Source organism: Bombina bombina, chromosome 5, assembly GCF_027579735.1.
Source record: "Bombina bombina isolate aBomBom1 chromosome 5, aBomBom1.pri, whole genome shotgun sequence".
NCBI classification, from domain to species: Eukaryota; Metazoa; Chordata; class Amphibia; order Anura; family Bombinatoridae; genus Bombina; species Bombina bombina.
In genome coordinates this window covers 137600848-137617557 of record NC_069503.1, presented here as the reverse complement: position 1 = coordinate 137617557, position 16710 = coordinate 137600848, and the positions used below count along the sequence as shown (strand labels likewise).

Below are 16710 nucleotides of genomic sequence, written 5' to 3'. Positions count from 1 at the left end.
CTTTTGTTCAGCAAGGGAATTATATGTCCACAATAGATTTACAGGATGCATATCTGCATATTCCGATTCATCCGGATCATTATCGGTTCCTGAGATTCTCTTTTCTGGACAAGCATTACCAGTTTGTGGCTCTGCCGTTTGGCCTTGCTACAGCTCCAAGAATTTTTACAAAGGTTCTCGGTGCCCTTCTGTCTGTAATCAGAGAACAGGGTATTGTGGTATTTCCTTATTTGGACGATATCTTGGTACTTGCTCAGTCTTTACATTTAGCAGAATTTCATACGAATCGACTTGTGTTGTTTCTTCAAGATCATGGTTGGAGGATCAATTTACCAAAAAGTTCATTGATTCCTCAGACAAGGGTAACCTTTCTGGGTTTCCAAATAGATTCAGTGTCCATGACTCTGTCTTTAACAGACAAGAGGCGTCTAAAACTGATGGCAGCTTGTCGAAACCTTCAGTCACAATCATTCCCTTCGGTAGCCTTTTGCATGGAAATTCTAGGTCTTATGACTGCTGCATCGGACGCGATCCCCTTTGCTCGTTTTCACATGCGACCTCTTCTGCTCTGTATGCTGAATCAATGGTGCAAGGATTACACAAAGATATCTCAATTAATATCTTTAAAACCGATTGTTCGACACTCTCTAACGTGGTGGACAGATCACCATCGTTTAATTCAGGGGGCTTCTTTTGTGCTTCCGACCTGGACTGTAATTTCAACAGATGCAAGTCTCACAGGTTGGGGAGCTGTGTGGGGATCTCTGACGGCACAAGGAGTTTGGGAATCTCAGGAGGTGAGATTACCGATCAATATTTTGGAACTCCGTGCAATTTTCAGAGCTCTTCAGTCTTGGCCTCTTCTGAAGAGAGAATCGTTCATTTGTTTTCAGACAGACAATGTCACAACTGTGGCATACATCAATCATCAAGGAGGAACTCACAGTCCTCTGGCTATGAAAGAAGTATCTCGAATTTTGGTTTGGGCGGAATCCAGCTCCTGTCTAATCTCTGCGGTTCATATCCCAGGTGTAGACAATTGGGAAGCGGATTATCTCAGTCGCCAAACGTTGCATCCGGGCGAATGGTCTCTTCACCCAGAGGTATTTCTTCAGATCGTTCAAATGTGGGAACTTCCAGAAATAGATTTGATGGCGTCCCATCTAAACAAGAAACTTCCCAGGTATCTGTCCAGATCCCGGGATCCTCAGGCGGAGGCAGTGGATGCATTATCACTTCCTTGGAAGTATCATCCTGCCTATATCTTTCCGCCTCTAGTTCTTCTTCCAAGAGTAATCTCCAAGATTCTGAAGGAATGCTCGTTTGTTCTGCTGGTAGCTCCGGCATGGCCTCACAGGTTTTGGTATGCGGATCTTGTCCGGATGGCCTCTTGCCAACCGTGGACTCTTCCGTTAAGACCAGACCTTCTGTCACAAGGTCCTTTTTTCCATCAGGATCTGAAATCCTTAAATTTAAAGGTATGGAGATTGAACGCTTGATTCTTCGTCAAAGAGGTTTCTCTGACGCTGTGATTAATACTATGTTACAGGCTCGTAAATCTGTATCTAGAGAGATATATTATAGAGTCTGGAAGACTTATATTTCTTGGTGTATTTCTCATCATTTTTCTTGGCATTCTTTTAGAATTCCGAGAATTTTACAGTTTCTTCAGGATGGTTTAGATAAAGGTTTGTCCGCAAGTTCCTTGAAAGGACAAATCTCTGCTCTTTCTGTTCTTTTTCACAGAAAGATTGCTATTCTTCCTGATATTCATTGCTTTGGTTCGTATAAAACCTGTCATTAAGTCAATTTCTCCTCCTTGGAGTTTGAATTTGGTTCTGAGGGCTCTTCAAGCTCCTCCGTTTGAACCTATGCATTCATTGGACATTAAATTACTTTCTTGGAAAGTTTTGTTCCTTTTGGCCATCTCTTCTGCCAGAAGAGTTTCTGAATTATCTGCTCTTTCTTGTGAGTCTCCTTTTCTGATTTTTCATCAGGATAAGGCGGTGTTGCGAACTTCTTTTGAATTTTTACCTAAAGTTGTGAATTCCAACAACATTAGTAGAGAAATTGTGGTTCCTTCATTATGTCCTAATCCTAAGAATTCTAAGGAGAAATCGTTGCATTCTTTGGATGTTGTTAGAGCTTTGAAATATTATGTTGAAGCTACTAAATCTTTCAGAAAGACTTCTAGTCTATTTGTTATCTTTTCCGGTTCTAGAAAAGGCCAGAAAGCTTCTGCCATTTCTTTGGCATCTTGGTTGAAATCTTTAATTCATCTTGCCTATGTTGAGTCGGGTAAAACTCCGCCTCAGAGAATTACAGCTCATTCTACTAGGTCAGTTTCTACTTCCTGGGCGTTTAGGAATGAAGCTTCGGTTGATCAGATTTGCAAAGCAGCAACTTGGTCCTCTTTGCATACTTTTACTAAATTCTACCATTTTGATGTATTTTCTTCTTCTGAAGCAGTTTTTGGTAGAAAAGTACTTCAGGCAGCGGTTTCAGTTTGAATCTTCTGCTTATGTTTTTCGTTAAACTTTATTTTGGGTGTGGATTATTTTCAGCAGGAATTGGCTGTCTTTATTTTATCCCTCCCTCTCTAGTGACTCTTGTGTGGAAAGATCCACATCTTGGGTAATCATTATCCCATACGTCACTAGCTCATGGACTCTTGCTAATTACATGAAAGAAAACATAATTTATGTAAGAACTTACCTGATAAATTCATTTCTTTCATATTAGCAGGAGTCCATGAGGCCCGCCCTTTTTTGTGGTGGTTATGATTTTTTTGTATAAAGCACAATTATTCCAATTCCTTGTTTTATATGCTTTCGCACTTTTTTCTTATCACCCGACTTCTTGGCTATTCTGAATTGTGGGTGTGGTGAGGGGTGTATTTATAGGCATTTTGAGGTTTGGGAAACTTTGCCCCTCCTGGTAGGAATGTATATCCCATAAGTCACTAGCTCATGGACTCTTGCTAATATGAAAGAAATGAATTTATCAGGTAAGTTCTTACATAAATTATGTTTTTTTCGGTAAGTGCCTTCTTACCCTCCTGTTTTTGCATTCTGTATCCTCTTTGGCTTGGATATAAATTTCCCATAAGTAATGAATGTGGCTGTGGAATCTTTCCCATTAGATGTTGTTTCATCTTCTGGCACCTTTTCACCTTGATGCTTCTTCCACTGTTACTTGTTCCTCGGCTGAATGACTGGGGGAGGTGGGAGGAGTGTTTGGGCCTTTGGCTGGTGGGTCTTTGCCTCCTCCTGGTGGCCGGGTTCTTGTTTCTCATAAGTAATGAATGCGGCTGTGAAAATTATCAGGTAAGCATAATTTTATGTTTTTTTTGTTTATATCTAAATGTTCCTTTAGCACTTACTACTACATAATGATGGTCTGACATGGGGGAACTATATAGTATATAGGTTGTATGATAGACTAATGTTGTTTTATGGTTTAATTTCAAGTCTCGCTATAGGATTGAGAGAATATTTGTGAGGTTCCCATTAAAGCCTATTTACTTTTTTTAGCAGATACGATACCCCAGTTTCCTCCAAGAAGAAGGGCCGGAACCAGGAAAGGAAAAAGCTGTCCACAGAGGAACGCAGGAAGCTGTTTGAGCAAGAGGTGGCTCAACGGGAAGCCCAAAAGCAACAGCAGCAAATGCAGAACCTCGGCATCGCATCCCCTATCCCTTATGAGTCCATTCCATATAATGCCCAGCTGCCTCCACCTTTCATTACCTACCCTCAAGGTTATCCCCACCAGCCCTACTTGAATTCCATAAACCCGAATGCGGGGAAGGTGCTATTACCCACTCCTCCAGTAGACATGTCGCCTAACAGTTATGACCCCTCCCAGGCTATGGCTGTAAATCCAGCCATGGTGACCCCACAACAAGTTCCTATGGTGCAACATGTAGCAGCCCCTATGGACATTTCAACGCAGCAGTATGTAGCCCAGAGCGAAGCCCTTGTCCCTCAGGAGCCTAATATGGCTGTTATTCCAGGGCCACCACCTAACACTGTACCTGCCCAGAGTTATGGAGTCTGGGACCCCAACCATCAAGCAGTGGCAGTGCAGCAGCAATCCCAGCCTCAGTACTCGCCTGCTCCCTCACAGTCCACCATCTACTACCAAGGACAACCATGCCAAACCGTGTATGGTGTCACCACCCCTTACCCGCAGACTGCACCGCCCATTGTACAGGTAACACATCTAGTATACTGGTAATAAAGGTCACCTGTCAGACTTTAGATAATTAAGTTATACTTTACAGAAAGAGTAGTAGCTATAGGTAGTGGATTCCTAGTAGGAGTGGTTGATGGCATTGTAGTAACCTAATTCAGATAGTTCAGAACTAGTGATGGTAAACTAGCTTGCCAAAATCCATCTCCTTAAGAATTTAGAAGATGAAAATATTCAAGTTTTATTTTTTTTAAAGACCAAAAGAGATAGATAGCCACATGGTCCTTAAAGCAGTAAAAATGTGTATTTATGGATAGATTTTTCTTTTTAATTTATTTACTTTAAAAAAAAAAGGGGGGGGGGTAGGGGGAGTAGAGAAAGGAGCATCCAGGTAATATGTTAAAACGATTTAACACTTTATTAGGTAAATAAAACAGTGTAGCAAGGTAAGATGAAAACAGTCTTACGCGTTTCAGCCCTATTGGCCGTAATCATAGACCTGTATCCCCAATCTCAGGGGTGTGTTTCTAGGGGGCTAGTCTCCTCCTCTACTTTCAAAAATATGTAGTAGTGTACCTTCAAACGTGTCTGCAGTTTCACAAGTTCAGATCTTAATAAAAAATAAATGATGTGCGTTAAATAGACATTAAGTCGTCGCTATAGTGTAGCAAGATAAATGTTTGTCCTGTCTTCTGTGTCTCAACATGTGTTCTCTACTAAAAGCCATTTGTGTTACCTTTTAGAGCTACCCACAACCCGGCTTGCAGTATATCCCTAACCAGCAGATCTACGCACCTCACCCCCAGGGGCTGGTAATGCAGCAGGCACCCATAGTGACCACGATCGTAGATCCAGGTCAGCCTCAAGCACTGCAGCAGGTAGGCAAAGATAAAGCATACTACCGTACGCAGACCAATGTCATTTTCTGTGGCTTCTTATTGTAGTGTCTTGTGGCACAGCTGTACTGTAGTTGCAGCAACAATAATTTGTTATCCCACAATCATATTGTCTTCTTGATCACATTACCATATGCCATTAATTTCAGGAGGGCAATAAAATGGAAAAATATTTGGTTAATATTAATTCTGTAAATGATTTGTGAAGAATTTGCTGCATAGAAATAAAAAATAAATATTCCATTTATATTTTAAGTACAGTTAATTCTGGCACTTCACAATTTTATAAAATATCTTTCTTTCCAATGGCATGGAGAGTTCACTCATTCATTCATTACTATTGGGAATTTAACATTAAAGGGACACTGAACCCAATTTCTTTTACAAGATACGACGAGTCCACGGATTTCATCCTTACTTATGGGATATCGCCTCCTGGTCAGCAGGAGGAGGCAAAGAGCACCATAGCAGAGCTCTATATATAGCTCCTCCCTTCCCTCCCACTCCAGTCATTCTCTTTGCCTGTGTTAGTGATAGGAAGAGGTAAAGTGAGGTGTTAGTTTAGATTCTTCAGTCAAGAGTTTATAATTTTTAAATGGTACCAGTGAGTGCTATTTTTCTCAGGGGTAAAGCTACAGGTCTTTCAGCAATGGAAACTGGGGAGATTCTACATTCTCTCTGCGCCTCCCATACTGTTTGCTGCCCTGCTGATGGTCTTAGCAGATATTATCTAAGACCCTGTTTGTCCCCACAGATCTGCAGGAGGTGATGAAAAGGTCCTCTTCTTCGTGTGGGACAGGTTCATGCTGCGCTCAGCATTGAGGTATGTACAGTCTTTTGATTCTGGGGAGACGGTGTAGCTCAGAACAGACTGGCCATTATTTCCTACCCCAGGAAGGGGTAATCAACTTGCAAGAGTAATTTATATGCATGGATGTTTCCCCCCTTTATTATGTGAGCTAATTCAGCTGTGAGGTAACAGTGGACTTTTTAATGGTATTAGCCCGGTTGCATTACAATTGCACATTGAATGTGGGCTTGACGCTGGGGACTGTTTAAGGAGTTCTTACTCCAATTTTATTCCTTAACATATGACAGGCACAGGACATTTCGAGGGGGCACATTGTTTATTCAAAAGTCTTTTCTATCCGACTTTTGTTTTCCCCATGCGGTCCTTATTATCGGGGTTAGTCTACCGCCCACGAAGGGCGGGGCTTAACGTTTGCACGCTTAGCCGCGCAGTTGATATCCGGGTTCCGACGGCAGTGTACCTCGAGGCTCCGGTGTCTCCTAAGTCTGCTTGTTTCAGTCATATTTACAAGCGGTCTTAGGCACGCAGTTCACGGAGTGCTATTTGTTGGTCGTGGGGACAGGTAGGCGCCACAGCAGAGCTGTGGCTATGTGCAAGTGCAAATTTCTGTCCCTCAGGCTTTTCTCTCATTTAGCGTGTAGATCATATTGGCTACTTGCTTAAGTAAAGCTAGTGTAACCTAACGGTGTTTTCCTGCTTTTACATATCTAGTGCTGAGCAGTAAAAATTGTACCGTTTTATTTTTTAAAGGCACATATTTGTTTTCATTTATATTAGATGCTTGTTTTATTTACAGTTTATCTCAGTGAACCACGACCAATATTGCCTTTAATTATCTTTTGTCATGGCTGATCTTCAGGACAGTACATATTCTATGTGTTTAGATGCCAATGTGGAACCCTCTATTCCTTTTTGCCCCTCATGTACTGAGAGGGCTTTACAGTTTAAAGAACAAATTTTCTTTAATGCAAGTATATCTAAGGATGTTGCTCAGACTGCTGAGACTCGGGGTATGCCGCAACTTTCTCCCCAAGCGTCACAGCCTTTAACGCCCGCTCAGGTGACGCTGTGCTTCATTCACTCTGCAGGATATGGCTGCAGTTATGTCCTCCACCCTTTCAGAAGTTTTATCTAAGTTGCCAGCGTTGCAAGGCAAACACAGTAGGAAAGAGGCCCATGCGGTCCCTGCGACTTCTGATGCTTTGATGGCAATCTCCGATGTACCCTCCCAGGACTCTGAATTGGGGGGTATGGAGGCTCTGTCTGAGGGGGAACTGTCTGACTCAGGATGTGCATTGCCCCCGAAAGATTTGGGTTTAAGCTTGAACACCTCCGACTTTTATTACGAGAGGTTTTGGTGACACTGGACGACTGTGACTCTATTGTGGTTCCGCCAGAGAAATTTAGTAAGATGGACAGATATTTGGAGGTTCCTTCTTATTCTGACATTTTTCCGGTTCCTAAGAGAATTTCTGACATTATTGCAAGGGAATGGGAAAGACCGGGTATCCCGTTCTCCCCTTCCCCTATTTTTAAGAAAATGTACCCTATGTCTGACACCGTTCGGGATTCTTTGCAGACGATCCCTAAGGTGGAGGGAGCTATCTCTACCCTGGCTAAGCGTACAACTATCCCTATCGAGGACAGTTGTGCTTTCAAAGACCCCATGGATAAGAAGTTGGAGGGTCTTCTCAAAAAAACTCTATGTTCATCAAGGGTTCCTATTGCACCTGGCGGCCTGCATTGTAACTGTCATGACTGTGGCTGCTTTTTGTTTTGACGCTCTAGAGGAGTCTCTTAGGACTGAGACTTCTTTGGAAGAAATACAGGATATAATTAAGGACCTTAAGCTGGCTAATTCTTTAATTACGGATGCTTCCTTTCAGATCACCAAATTGGCGGCTAAGAGTTCGGGATTCTCCATCTTAGCACAAAGAGCCTTATGGTTAAAATCTTGTTCTGCGGATTTGTCCTCTAAATCCAAGCTTTTGGCTATTCCTTTCCAGGGAAAAACCCTGTTCGGGCCTGACTTGAAAGAGATCATTTCTGACATTACAGGAGGTAAGGGTCACCTCCTCCCTCAAGATAAAACATCTAAGCAAAGGGGACGACAGAGTAATTTTCGTTCCTTTCGAAATTTCAAGGGAGTCTCCTCTTCCACTAAACAGGAAGGGAATTATTCACAAGCCAAGTCCACATGGAGACCCAACCAGTCTTGGAACAAGGGTAAACAACCCAAGAAGCCTGCTGCTACTACCAAGACAGCATGAAGGGACGGTCCCCGATCCGGGACCGGATCTCGTAGGGGCAGACTTTCTCTCTTTGTCCAGGATTGGATAAGAGACGTTCAGGATTCCTGGACACTAGAAATTGTGTCTCAAGGGTATCAGTTGGAGTTCAAAAATTCCTTCCCCAGAGGAAGGTTTCTTCTTTCACGATTGTCTGTCGACCAGGTAAAAAGAGAGACGTTATTACGCTGTTTAAGAGATCTCTCTTCCATGGGAGTAATTTGCCACGTTCCAATACAGGAACAGGGGCAAGGGGTTTTATTCAAATCTCTTTGTAGCTCCCAAAAAAAAGGAAACGTTCCGACCCATTTTAGATCTAAAAAGTCTAAACAAGTTTCTCAGAGTTCCATCCTTCAAGATGGAGACTATTCGGATCATTCTTCCATTGATCCAGGAGGGTCAATATATGACTACCGTGGACTTAAAGGATGCATATCTTCATATTCCTATCCACAGAGATCATCACAAGTTCTTGAGGTTGCCTTTCTGGACAAACATTTTCAGTTTGTGGCCCTTCCTTTCGGTCTGGCCACGGCACCCAGAATTTTCACAAAGGTTCTGGGGTCTTTGCTAGCGGTTCTGAGGCCGCGGGGCATTGCAGTGGCGCCTTATCTGGACGATATTCTGATCCAAGCGTCGTCTTATCAGCTAACGAAGTCTCATACCGAAATTGTTCTGTCCTTTCTAAGGACTCACGGGTGGAAGGTGAATCTAGAAAAGAGTTCACTAATTCCACAGACAAGGGTTCCTTTCCTGGGAACTCTAATCGACTCTCTATCCATGAAAATCTTTTTGACGGAAGTCAGAAAGTTAAAGATTCTGAATACATGCCGAACCCTTCAGTCCAATCCTCGGCCGTCAGTGGCTCAGTGCATGGAGGCAATTGGGGTGATGGTGGCAGAAATGGACATCATTCCGTTTGCTCATTTTCATCTCAGACCTCTACAACTGAGCATGCTCAGACAGTGGAATGGAGATTATGCAAATTTGTCTCCTCAAATAGATCTGGATCAGGAGACAAGGGACTCTCTTCTTTGGTGGTTGTCGCCGGATCATCTGTCCCAAGGGACGTGCTTCCGCAGACCCTCATGGGTGATAGTGACAACGGACCCTGCCTGATAGGATGGGGTGCAGTCTGGAACTCACTGAAGGCTCAGGGTGTGTGGACTCAGTCGGAGTCTCTACTTCCCATCAATATTCTGGAGTTGAGAGCAATATTCAATGCGCTTCAGGCTTGGCCTCAGTTGGCTTTGGCCAAATTCATCAGATTCCAGTCGGACAACATCACGACTCTAGCTTACATCAATCATCAGGGAGGAACATGGAGTTCCTTAGAGATGACAGAAGTAGCCAAGATAATTCAGTGGGCGGATCCAGGTCGAGGGATGCTCAGGCCGTACTGATTGGCAGTGCCTTGGTCTTTCAACCTAGCTTATGTGTTTCCACCGTTTGCTCTCCTTCCCCGGGTGATTGCTCGGATCAAACAGGAGAGGGCTTCGGTGATTCTCATCGCTCCTGCGTGGCCTCGCAGGACTTGGTATGCCGATCTGGTCATCATGGAAGCTTCCATTGAGGCAGGACCTTCTCATTCAGGGACCTTTCCATCATCTGAATCTATTTTCTCTGCAGCTGTTTGCTTGGAGATTGAACGCTTAATTTTATCTAAGCGATGGTTCTCTGATTCGGTCATTGATACTTTGATTCAGGCACGTAAGCCTTCTACTAGAAAGATTTACCATAAGATATGGCGTAAATATCCTAATTGGTTCGAATCCAAGGGCTACTCATGGAGTAGGGTTGGGATTCTCAGGATTTTATCTTTTCTCCAAGGATTGGAGAAAGGGTTGTCAGCAAGTTCCTTAAAGGGACAGATTTCTGCTTTGTCTATTTTGCTATTCTAAACGTCTGGCAGATGTTCCAGACATCAATCTTTTTGTCAGGCTTGGACTAGAATCAGGCCTGTGTGTAGACCAATTGCTCCTTCCTTGGAGTTTGAATTTAGTTCTTAATGTTCTTCAAGGGGTTCTGTTTGAACCTATGCATTCCATAGATATTAAGTTGTTATCTTGGAAAGTTTTATTTTTGGTTGCTATTTCTTCTGCTCGCAGAGTTTCTGAGCTTTCAGCTTTACAATGTGATTCTCCTTATCTTATTTTCCATTCTGATAAGGTGGTGTTATGTACCAAATATGCTTTTCTTCCTAAGGTTGTTTCTAATAAGAATATTAATCAGGAAATTGTTGTTCCTTCCTTGTATCCTAATCCTTCTTCTAAGAAGTTCCCTGAAGTTTTACTTGCAGGCGACTAAAGATTTTCGTCAATCATCTTCATTATTTGTTTTTTTTTCTGGAAAACTTAGGGGCCAGAAAGCTACGGCTACCTCTTTCTTTTTGGCTGAAGAGTATCATCCGTTTTGCATATGAGACTGCTGGACAGCAGCCTCCTGAAAGAATTACGGCTCATTCTACTAGGGCTGTGGCTTCCTCATGGGCATTTAAAAATGATGCTTCTGTTGAACAGATTTGCAAGGCTGCAATTTGGTCGTCTCTTCACACTTTCTCCAACATAGGTGTGTCCGGTCCACGGCGTCATCCTTACTTGTGGGATATTCTCTTCCCCAACAGGAAATGGCAAAGAGCCCAGCAAAGCTGGTCACATGATCCCTCCTAGGCTCCGCCTACCCCAGTCATTCTCTTTGCCGTTGTACAGGCAACATCTCCACGGAGATGGCTTAGAGTTTTTTAGTGTTTAACTGTAGTTTTTATTATTCAATCAAGAGTTTGTTATTTTAAAATAGTGCTGGTATGTACTATTTACTCTGAAACAGAAAGAGATGAAGATTTCTGTTTGTATGAGGAAAATGATTTTAGCAACCGTTACTAAAATCCATGGCTGTTCCACACAGGACTGTTGAGAGGAATTAACTTCAGTTGGGGGAACAGTGAGCAGTCTTTTGCTGCTTGAGGTATGACACATTCTAACAAGACGATGTAATGCTGGAAGCTGTCATTTTCCCTATGGGATCCGGTAAGCCATTTTTATTCACACAGTAAATAAGGGCTTCACAAGGGCTTATTAAGACTGTAGACATTTTCTGGGCTAAATCGATCATATTTACACATATTTAGCCTTGAGGAATCATTTAATCTGGGTATTTTTTGTAAAATAATATCGGCAGGCACTGTTTTAGACACTTTATTCTATTGGGGCTTTCCCTAATCATAGTCAGAGCCTCATTTTCGCGCCGGTATGGCGCACTTGTTTTTGAGAACAGCATGACATGCAGCTGCATGTGTGTGGAGCTCTGATACATAGAAAAGTCTTTCTGAAGGCATTATTTGGTATCGTATTCCCCTTTGGGCTTGGTTGGGTCTCAGCAAAGCAGATTCCAGGGACTGTAAAGGGGTTAAATATAAAAACGGCTCAGGTTCCGTTATTTTAAGGGTTAAAGCTTCCAAATTTGGTGTGCAATACTTTTAAGGCTTTAAGACACTGTGGTGAAATTTTGGTGAATTTTGAACAATTCCTTCATACTTTTTCGCAATTGCAGTAATAAAGTGTGTTCAGTTTAAAATTTAAAGTGACAGTAACGGTTTTATTTTAAAACGTTTTTTGTGCTTTATCAAGTTTATGCCTGTTTAACATGTCTGAACTACCAGATAGATTGTGTTCTGACTGTGGGGAAGCCAAGGTTCCTTCTCATTTAAATAGATGTAATTTATGTCATAATAAATTTAGTAAAAATGATGCCCAAGATGATTCCTCAAGTGAGGGGAGTAAGCATGGTACTGCATCATCCCCTCCTTCGTCTACACCAGTTTTGCCCATACAGGAGGCCCCTAGTACATCTAGCGCGCCAATACTCCTTACTATGCAACAATTAACGGCTGTAATGGATAATTCTATCAAAAACATTTTAGCCAATATGCCCACTTATCAGCGAAAGCGCGACTGCTCTGTTTTAGAAAATACTGAAGAGCATGAGGCCGCTGATGATATTGTTTCTGAAGGGCCCCTACACCAGTCTGAGGGGGCCAGGGAGGTTTTGTCTGAGGGAGAAATTTCAGATTCAGGAAAAATTTCTCAACAAGCTGAACCTGATGTGATTACTTTTAAATTTAAGTTGGAACATCTCCGCGCTCTGCTTAAGGAGGTGTTATCCAATTTGGATGATTGTGATTATCTGGTCATTCCAGAAACACTATGTAAAATGGACAAGTTCCTAGAGGCCCCGGGGCCCCCCGAAGCTTTTCCTATACTCAAGCGGGTGGCGTACATTGTTAATAAAGAATGGGACAGGCCCGGTGTACCTTTCGTACCTCCCCCCATATTTAAAAAATTGTTTCCTATAGTCGACCCCAGAAAGGACTTATGGCAGACAGTCCCCAAGGTCGAGGGGGCGGTTTCTACTCTAAACAAGCGCACCACTATACCCATAGAAGATAGTTGTGCTTTCCAAGATCCTATGGATAAAAAATTAGAAGGTTTGCTAAAAAAGATGTTTGTTCAGCAAGGTTACCTTCTACAACCAATTGCATGCATTGTCCCTGTCACTACAGCCGCGTGTTTCTGGTGCGATGAGCTAGAAAAGGCGATTATTAGTAATTCTTCTTCTTATGAGGAGATTATGGACAGAATTCGTGCTCTTAAATTGGCTAATTCTTTCACCCTAGACGCCACGTTGCAATTGGCTAGGTTAGCGGCGAAAAATTCTGGGTTTGCTATTGTGGCGCGCAGAGCGCTTTGGTTAAAATCTTGGTCAGCGGATGCGTCTTCCAAGAACAAATTGTTTGACATTCCTTTCAAGGGGAAAACACTGTTTGGCCCTGACTTGAAAGAGTTTATCTCTGATATCACTGGGGGCAAGGGCCACGCCCTTCCTCAGAATAGGTCTTTCAAGGCCAAAAATAAACCTAATTTTCGTCCCTTTCGCAGAAACGGACCAGCCCCAAGTGCTACGTCCTCTAGCAGGAGGGTAATACTTCTCAAGCCAATCCAGCCTGGAGACCAAGGCAAGGCTGGAACAAAGGAAAGCAGGCCAAGAAACCTGCCACTGCTCCCAAGACAGCATGAGATGCGGGCCCCCGATCCGGGACCGGATTTGGTGGGGGGCAGACTCTCTCTCTTCACTCAGGCTTGGGCAAGAGATGTTCTGGATCCTTGGGCGCTAGAAATAGTCTTCCAAGGTTATCTTCTGGAAGTGATTCATCCTGTTCCATTAAAAGAACGAGGGATGGGGTTCTACTCCAATCTGTTCGTAGTTCCCAAAAAAGAGGGAACGTTCAGACCAATCTTAGATCTCAAGATCCTAAACAAGTTTCTCAAGGTTCCATCGTCCAAAATGGAAACCATTCGAACAATCCTTCCATCCAGGAAGGTCAATTCTTGACCACGGTGGATTTAAAGGATGCGTATCTACATATTCCTGTCCACAAGGAACATCATCGGTTCCTAAGGTTCGCATTCCTGGACAAGCATTACCAGTTCGTGGCGCTTCCTTTCGGATTAGCCACTGTTCCAAGGATTTTCACAAAGGTACTAGGGTCCCTTCTGGCGGTGCTAAGACCAAGGGGCATTGCTGTAGTACCTTACTTGGACGACATTCTGATTCAAGCGTCGTCCCTTCCTCAAGCAAAGGCTCACACGGACATAGTCCTGGCCTTTCTCAGATCTCACGGATGGTAAGTGAACGTGGAAAAGAGTTCTCTATCTCCGTCGACAAGAGTTCCCTTCTTGGGAACAATAATAGACTCCTTAGAAATGAGGATTTTTCTGACAGAGACCAGAAAAACAAAACTTCTAAACTCTTGTCGGATACTTCCTTCCGTTCCTCTTCCTTCCATAGCACAGTGCATGGAAGTGATAGGTTTGATGGTAGCGGCAATGGACATAGTTCCTTTTGCGCGCATTCATCTAAGACCATTTCAATTGTGTATGCTCAGTCAGTGGAATGGGGACTATACAGACTTGTCTCCGAAGATACAAGTAAATCAGAGGACCAGAGACTCACTCCGTTGGTGGCTGTCCCTGGACAACCTGTCGCAAGGGGTGACCTCCCGCAGACCAGAGTGGGTCATTGTCACGACCGACGCCAGTCTGATGGGCTGGGGCGCGGTCTGGGGATCCCTGAAAGCTCAGGGTCTTTGGTCTCGGGAAGAATCTCTTCTACCGATAAATATTCTGGAACTGAGAGCGATATTCAATGCTCTCAAGGCTTGGCCTCAGCTAGCGAGGGCCAAGTTCATACGGTTTCAATGAGACAACATGACGACTGTTGCGTACATCAACCATCAGGGGGGAACAAGGAGTTCCCTGGCGATGGAAGAAGTGACCAAAATCATTCAATGGGCGGAGACTCGCTCCTGCCACCTGTCTGCAATCCACATCCCAGGAGTGGAAACTTGGGAAGCGGATTTTCTGATTCGTCAGACATTGCATCCGGGGGTGTGGGAACTCCATCCGGAAATCTTTGCCCAAATCACTCAACTGTGGGGCATTCCAGACATGGATCTGATGGCCTCTCGTCAGAACTTCAAGGTTCCTTGCTACGGGTCCAGATCCAGGGATCCCAAGGCGACTCTAGTAGATGCACTAGTAGCACCTTGGACCTTCAACCTAGCTTATGTATTCCCGCCGTTTCCTCTCATCCCCAGGCTGGTAGCCAGGATCAATCAGGAGAGGGCGTAGGTGATCTTGATAGCTCCTGCGTAACCACGCAGGACTTGGTAGGCAGATCTGGTGAATATGTCATCGGCTTCACCATGGAAGCTACCTTTGAGACGAGACCTTCTTGTTCAAGGTCCGTTCGAACATCCGAATCTGGTCCTACTCCAGCTGACTGCTTGGAGATTGAACGCTTGATCTTATCAAAGCGAGGGTTCTCAGATTCTGTTATTGATACTCTTGTTCAGGCCAGAAAGCCTGTAACTAGAAAAATTTACCACAAAATATGGAAAAAATATATCTGTTGGTGTGAATCTAAAGGATTCCCTTGGGACAAGGTAAAGATTCCTAGGATTCTATCCTTTCTTCAAGAAGGATTGGAGAAAGGATTATCTGCAAGTTCCTTGAAGGGACAGATTTCTGCCTTGTCTGTGTTACTTCACAAAGAGCTGGCAGCTGTGCCAGATGTTCAAGCCTTTGTTCAGGCTCTGGTTAGAATCAAGCCTGTTTACAAACCTTTGACTCCTCCTTGGAGTCTCAACTTAGTTCTTTCAGTTCTTCAGGGGGTTCCGTTTGAACCCTTACATTCCGTTGATATTAAGTTATTATCTTGGAAAGTTTTGTTTTTGGCTGCAATTTCTTCCGCTAGAAGAGTTTCAGAATTATCTGCTCTGCAGTGTTCTCCTCCTTATCTGGTGTTCCATGCAGATAAGGTGGTTTTACGTACTAAACCTGGTTTTCTTCCAAAAGTTGTTTCTAACAAAAACATTAACCAGGAGATAGTCGTGCCTTCTTTGTGTCCGAAACTAGTTTCGAAGAAGGAACGTTTGTTGCACAATTTGGATGTTGTTCGCGCTCTAAAATTCTATTTAGATGCTACAAAGGATTTTAGACAAACATCTTCCTTGTTTGTTGTTTATTCTGGTAACAGGAGAGGTCAAAAAGCAACTTCTACCTCTCTCTCTTTTTGGATTAAAAGCATCATCAGATTGGCTTACGAGACTGCCGGACGGCAGCCTCCTGAAAGAATCACAGCTCATTCCACTAGGGCTGTGGCTTCCACATGGGCCTTCAAGAACGAGGCTTCTGTTGATCAGATATGTAGGGCAGCGACTTGGTCTTCACTGCACACTTTTACCAAATTTTACAAGTTTGATACTTTTGCTTCTACTGAGGCTATTTTTTGGGAGAAAGGTTTTGCAAGCCGTGGTGCCTTCCATTTAGGTGACCTGATTTGCTCCCTCCCTTCATCCGTGTCCTAAAGCTTTGGTATTGGTTCCCACAAGTAAGGATGACGCCGTGGACCGGACACACCTATGTTGGAGAAAACAGAATTTATGTTTACCTGATAAATTACTTTCTCCAACGGTGTGTCCGGTCCACGGCCCGCCCTGGTTTTTTAATCAGGTCTGATAATTTATTTTCTTTAACTACAGTCACCACGGTATCATATGGTTTCTCCTATGCAAATATTCCTCCTTAACGTCGGTCGAATGACTGGGGTAGGCGGAGCCTAGGAGGGATCATGTGACCAGCTTTGCTGGGCTCTTTGCCATTTCCTGTTGGGGAAGAGAATATCCCACAAGTAAGGATGACGCCGTGGACCGGACACACCGTTGGAGAAAGTAATTTATCAGGTAAACATAAATTCTGTTTTTTCCAAATTTTCCAAATTTAATACTTTTGCCTCATCCGAGGCTGTTTTTGGGAGAAAGGTTCTTCAAGCAGTGGTGCCTTCCGTTTAGGTTCCTGTCTTGTACCTCCCTTTCATCCGTGTCCTATAGCTTTGGTATTGTATCCCATAAGTAAGGATGAAATCCGTGGACTCGTCATAGCTTGTAAAAGAAAAGGAAATTTATGCT

General features: G+C 43.4%; 1 protein-coding gene across 2 annotated transcripts in view; it reads left to right on the top strand.

The window, feature by feature from the left end:
• The window catches only part of SETD2 (SET domain containing 2, histone lysine methyltransferase), a 284758-nt gene that overhangs the window by 217361 nt on the left and 50687 nt on the right, over window positions 1-16710 (top strand). Inside the window, exons 16-17 of one of the 2 annotated variants that reach the window (XM_053713722.1) lie at window positions 3537-4212; window positions 4935-5069. In XM_053713722.1, the coding sequence (XP_053569697.1) occupies window positions 3537-4212; window positions 4935-5069 (811 nt within the window). Of the gene's footprint in view, window positions 1-3533; window positions 4213-4934; window positions 5070-16710 lie in introns of both variants that reach the window. The other variant, XM_053713721.1, reaches the window with a different exon arrangement.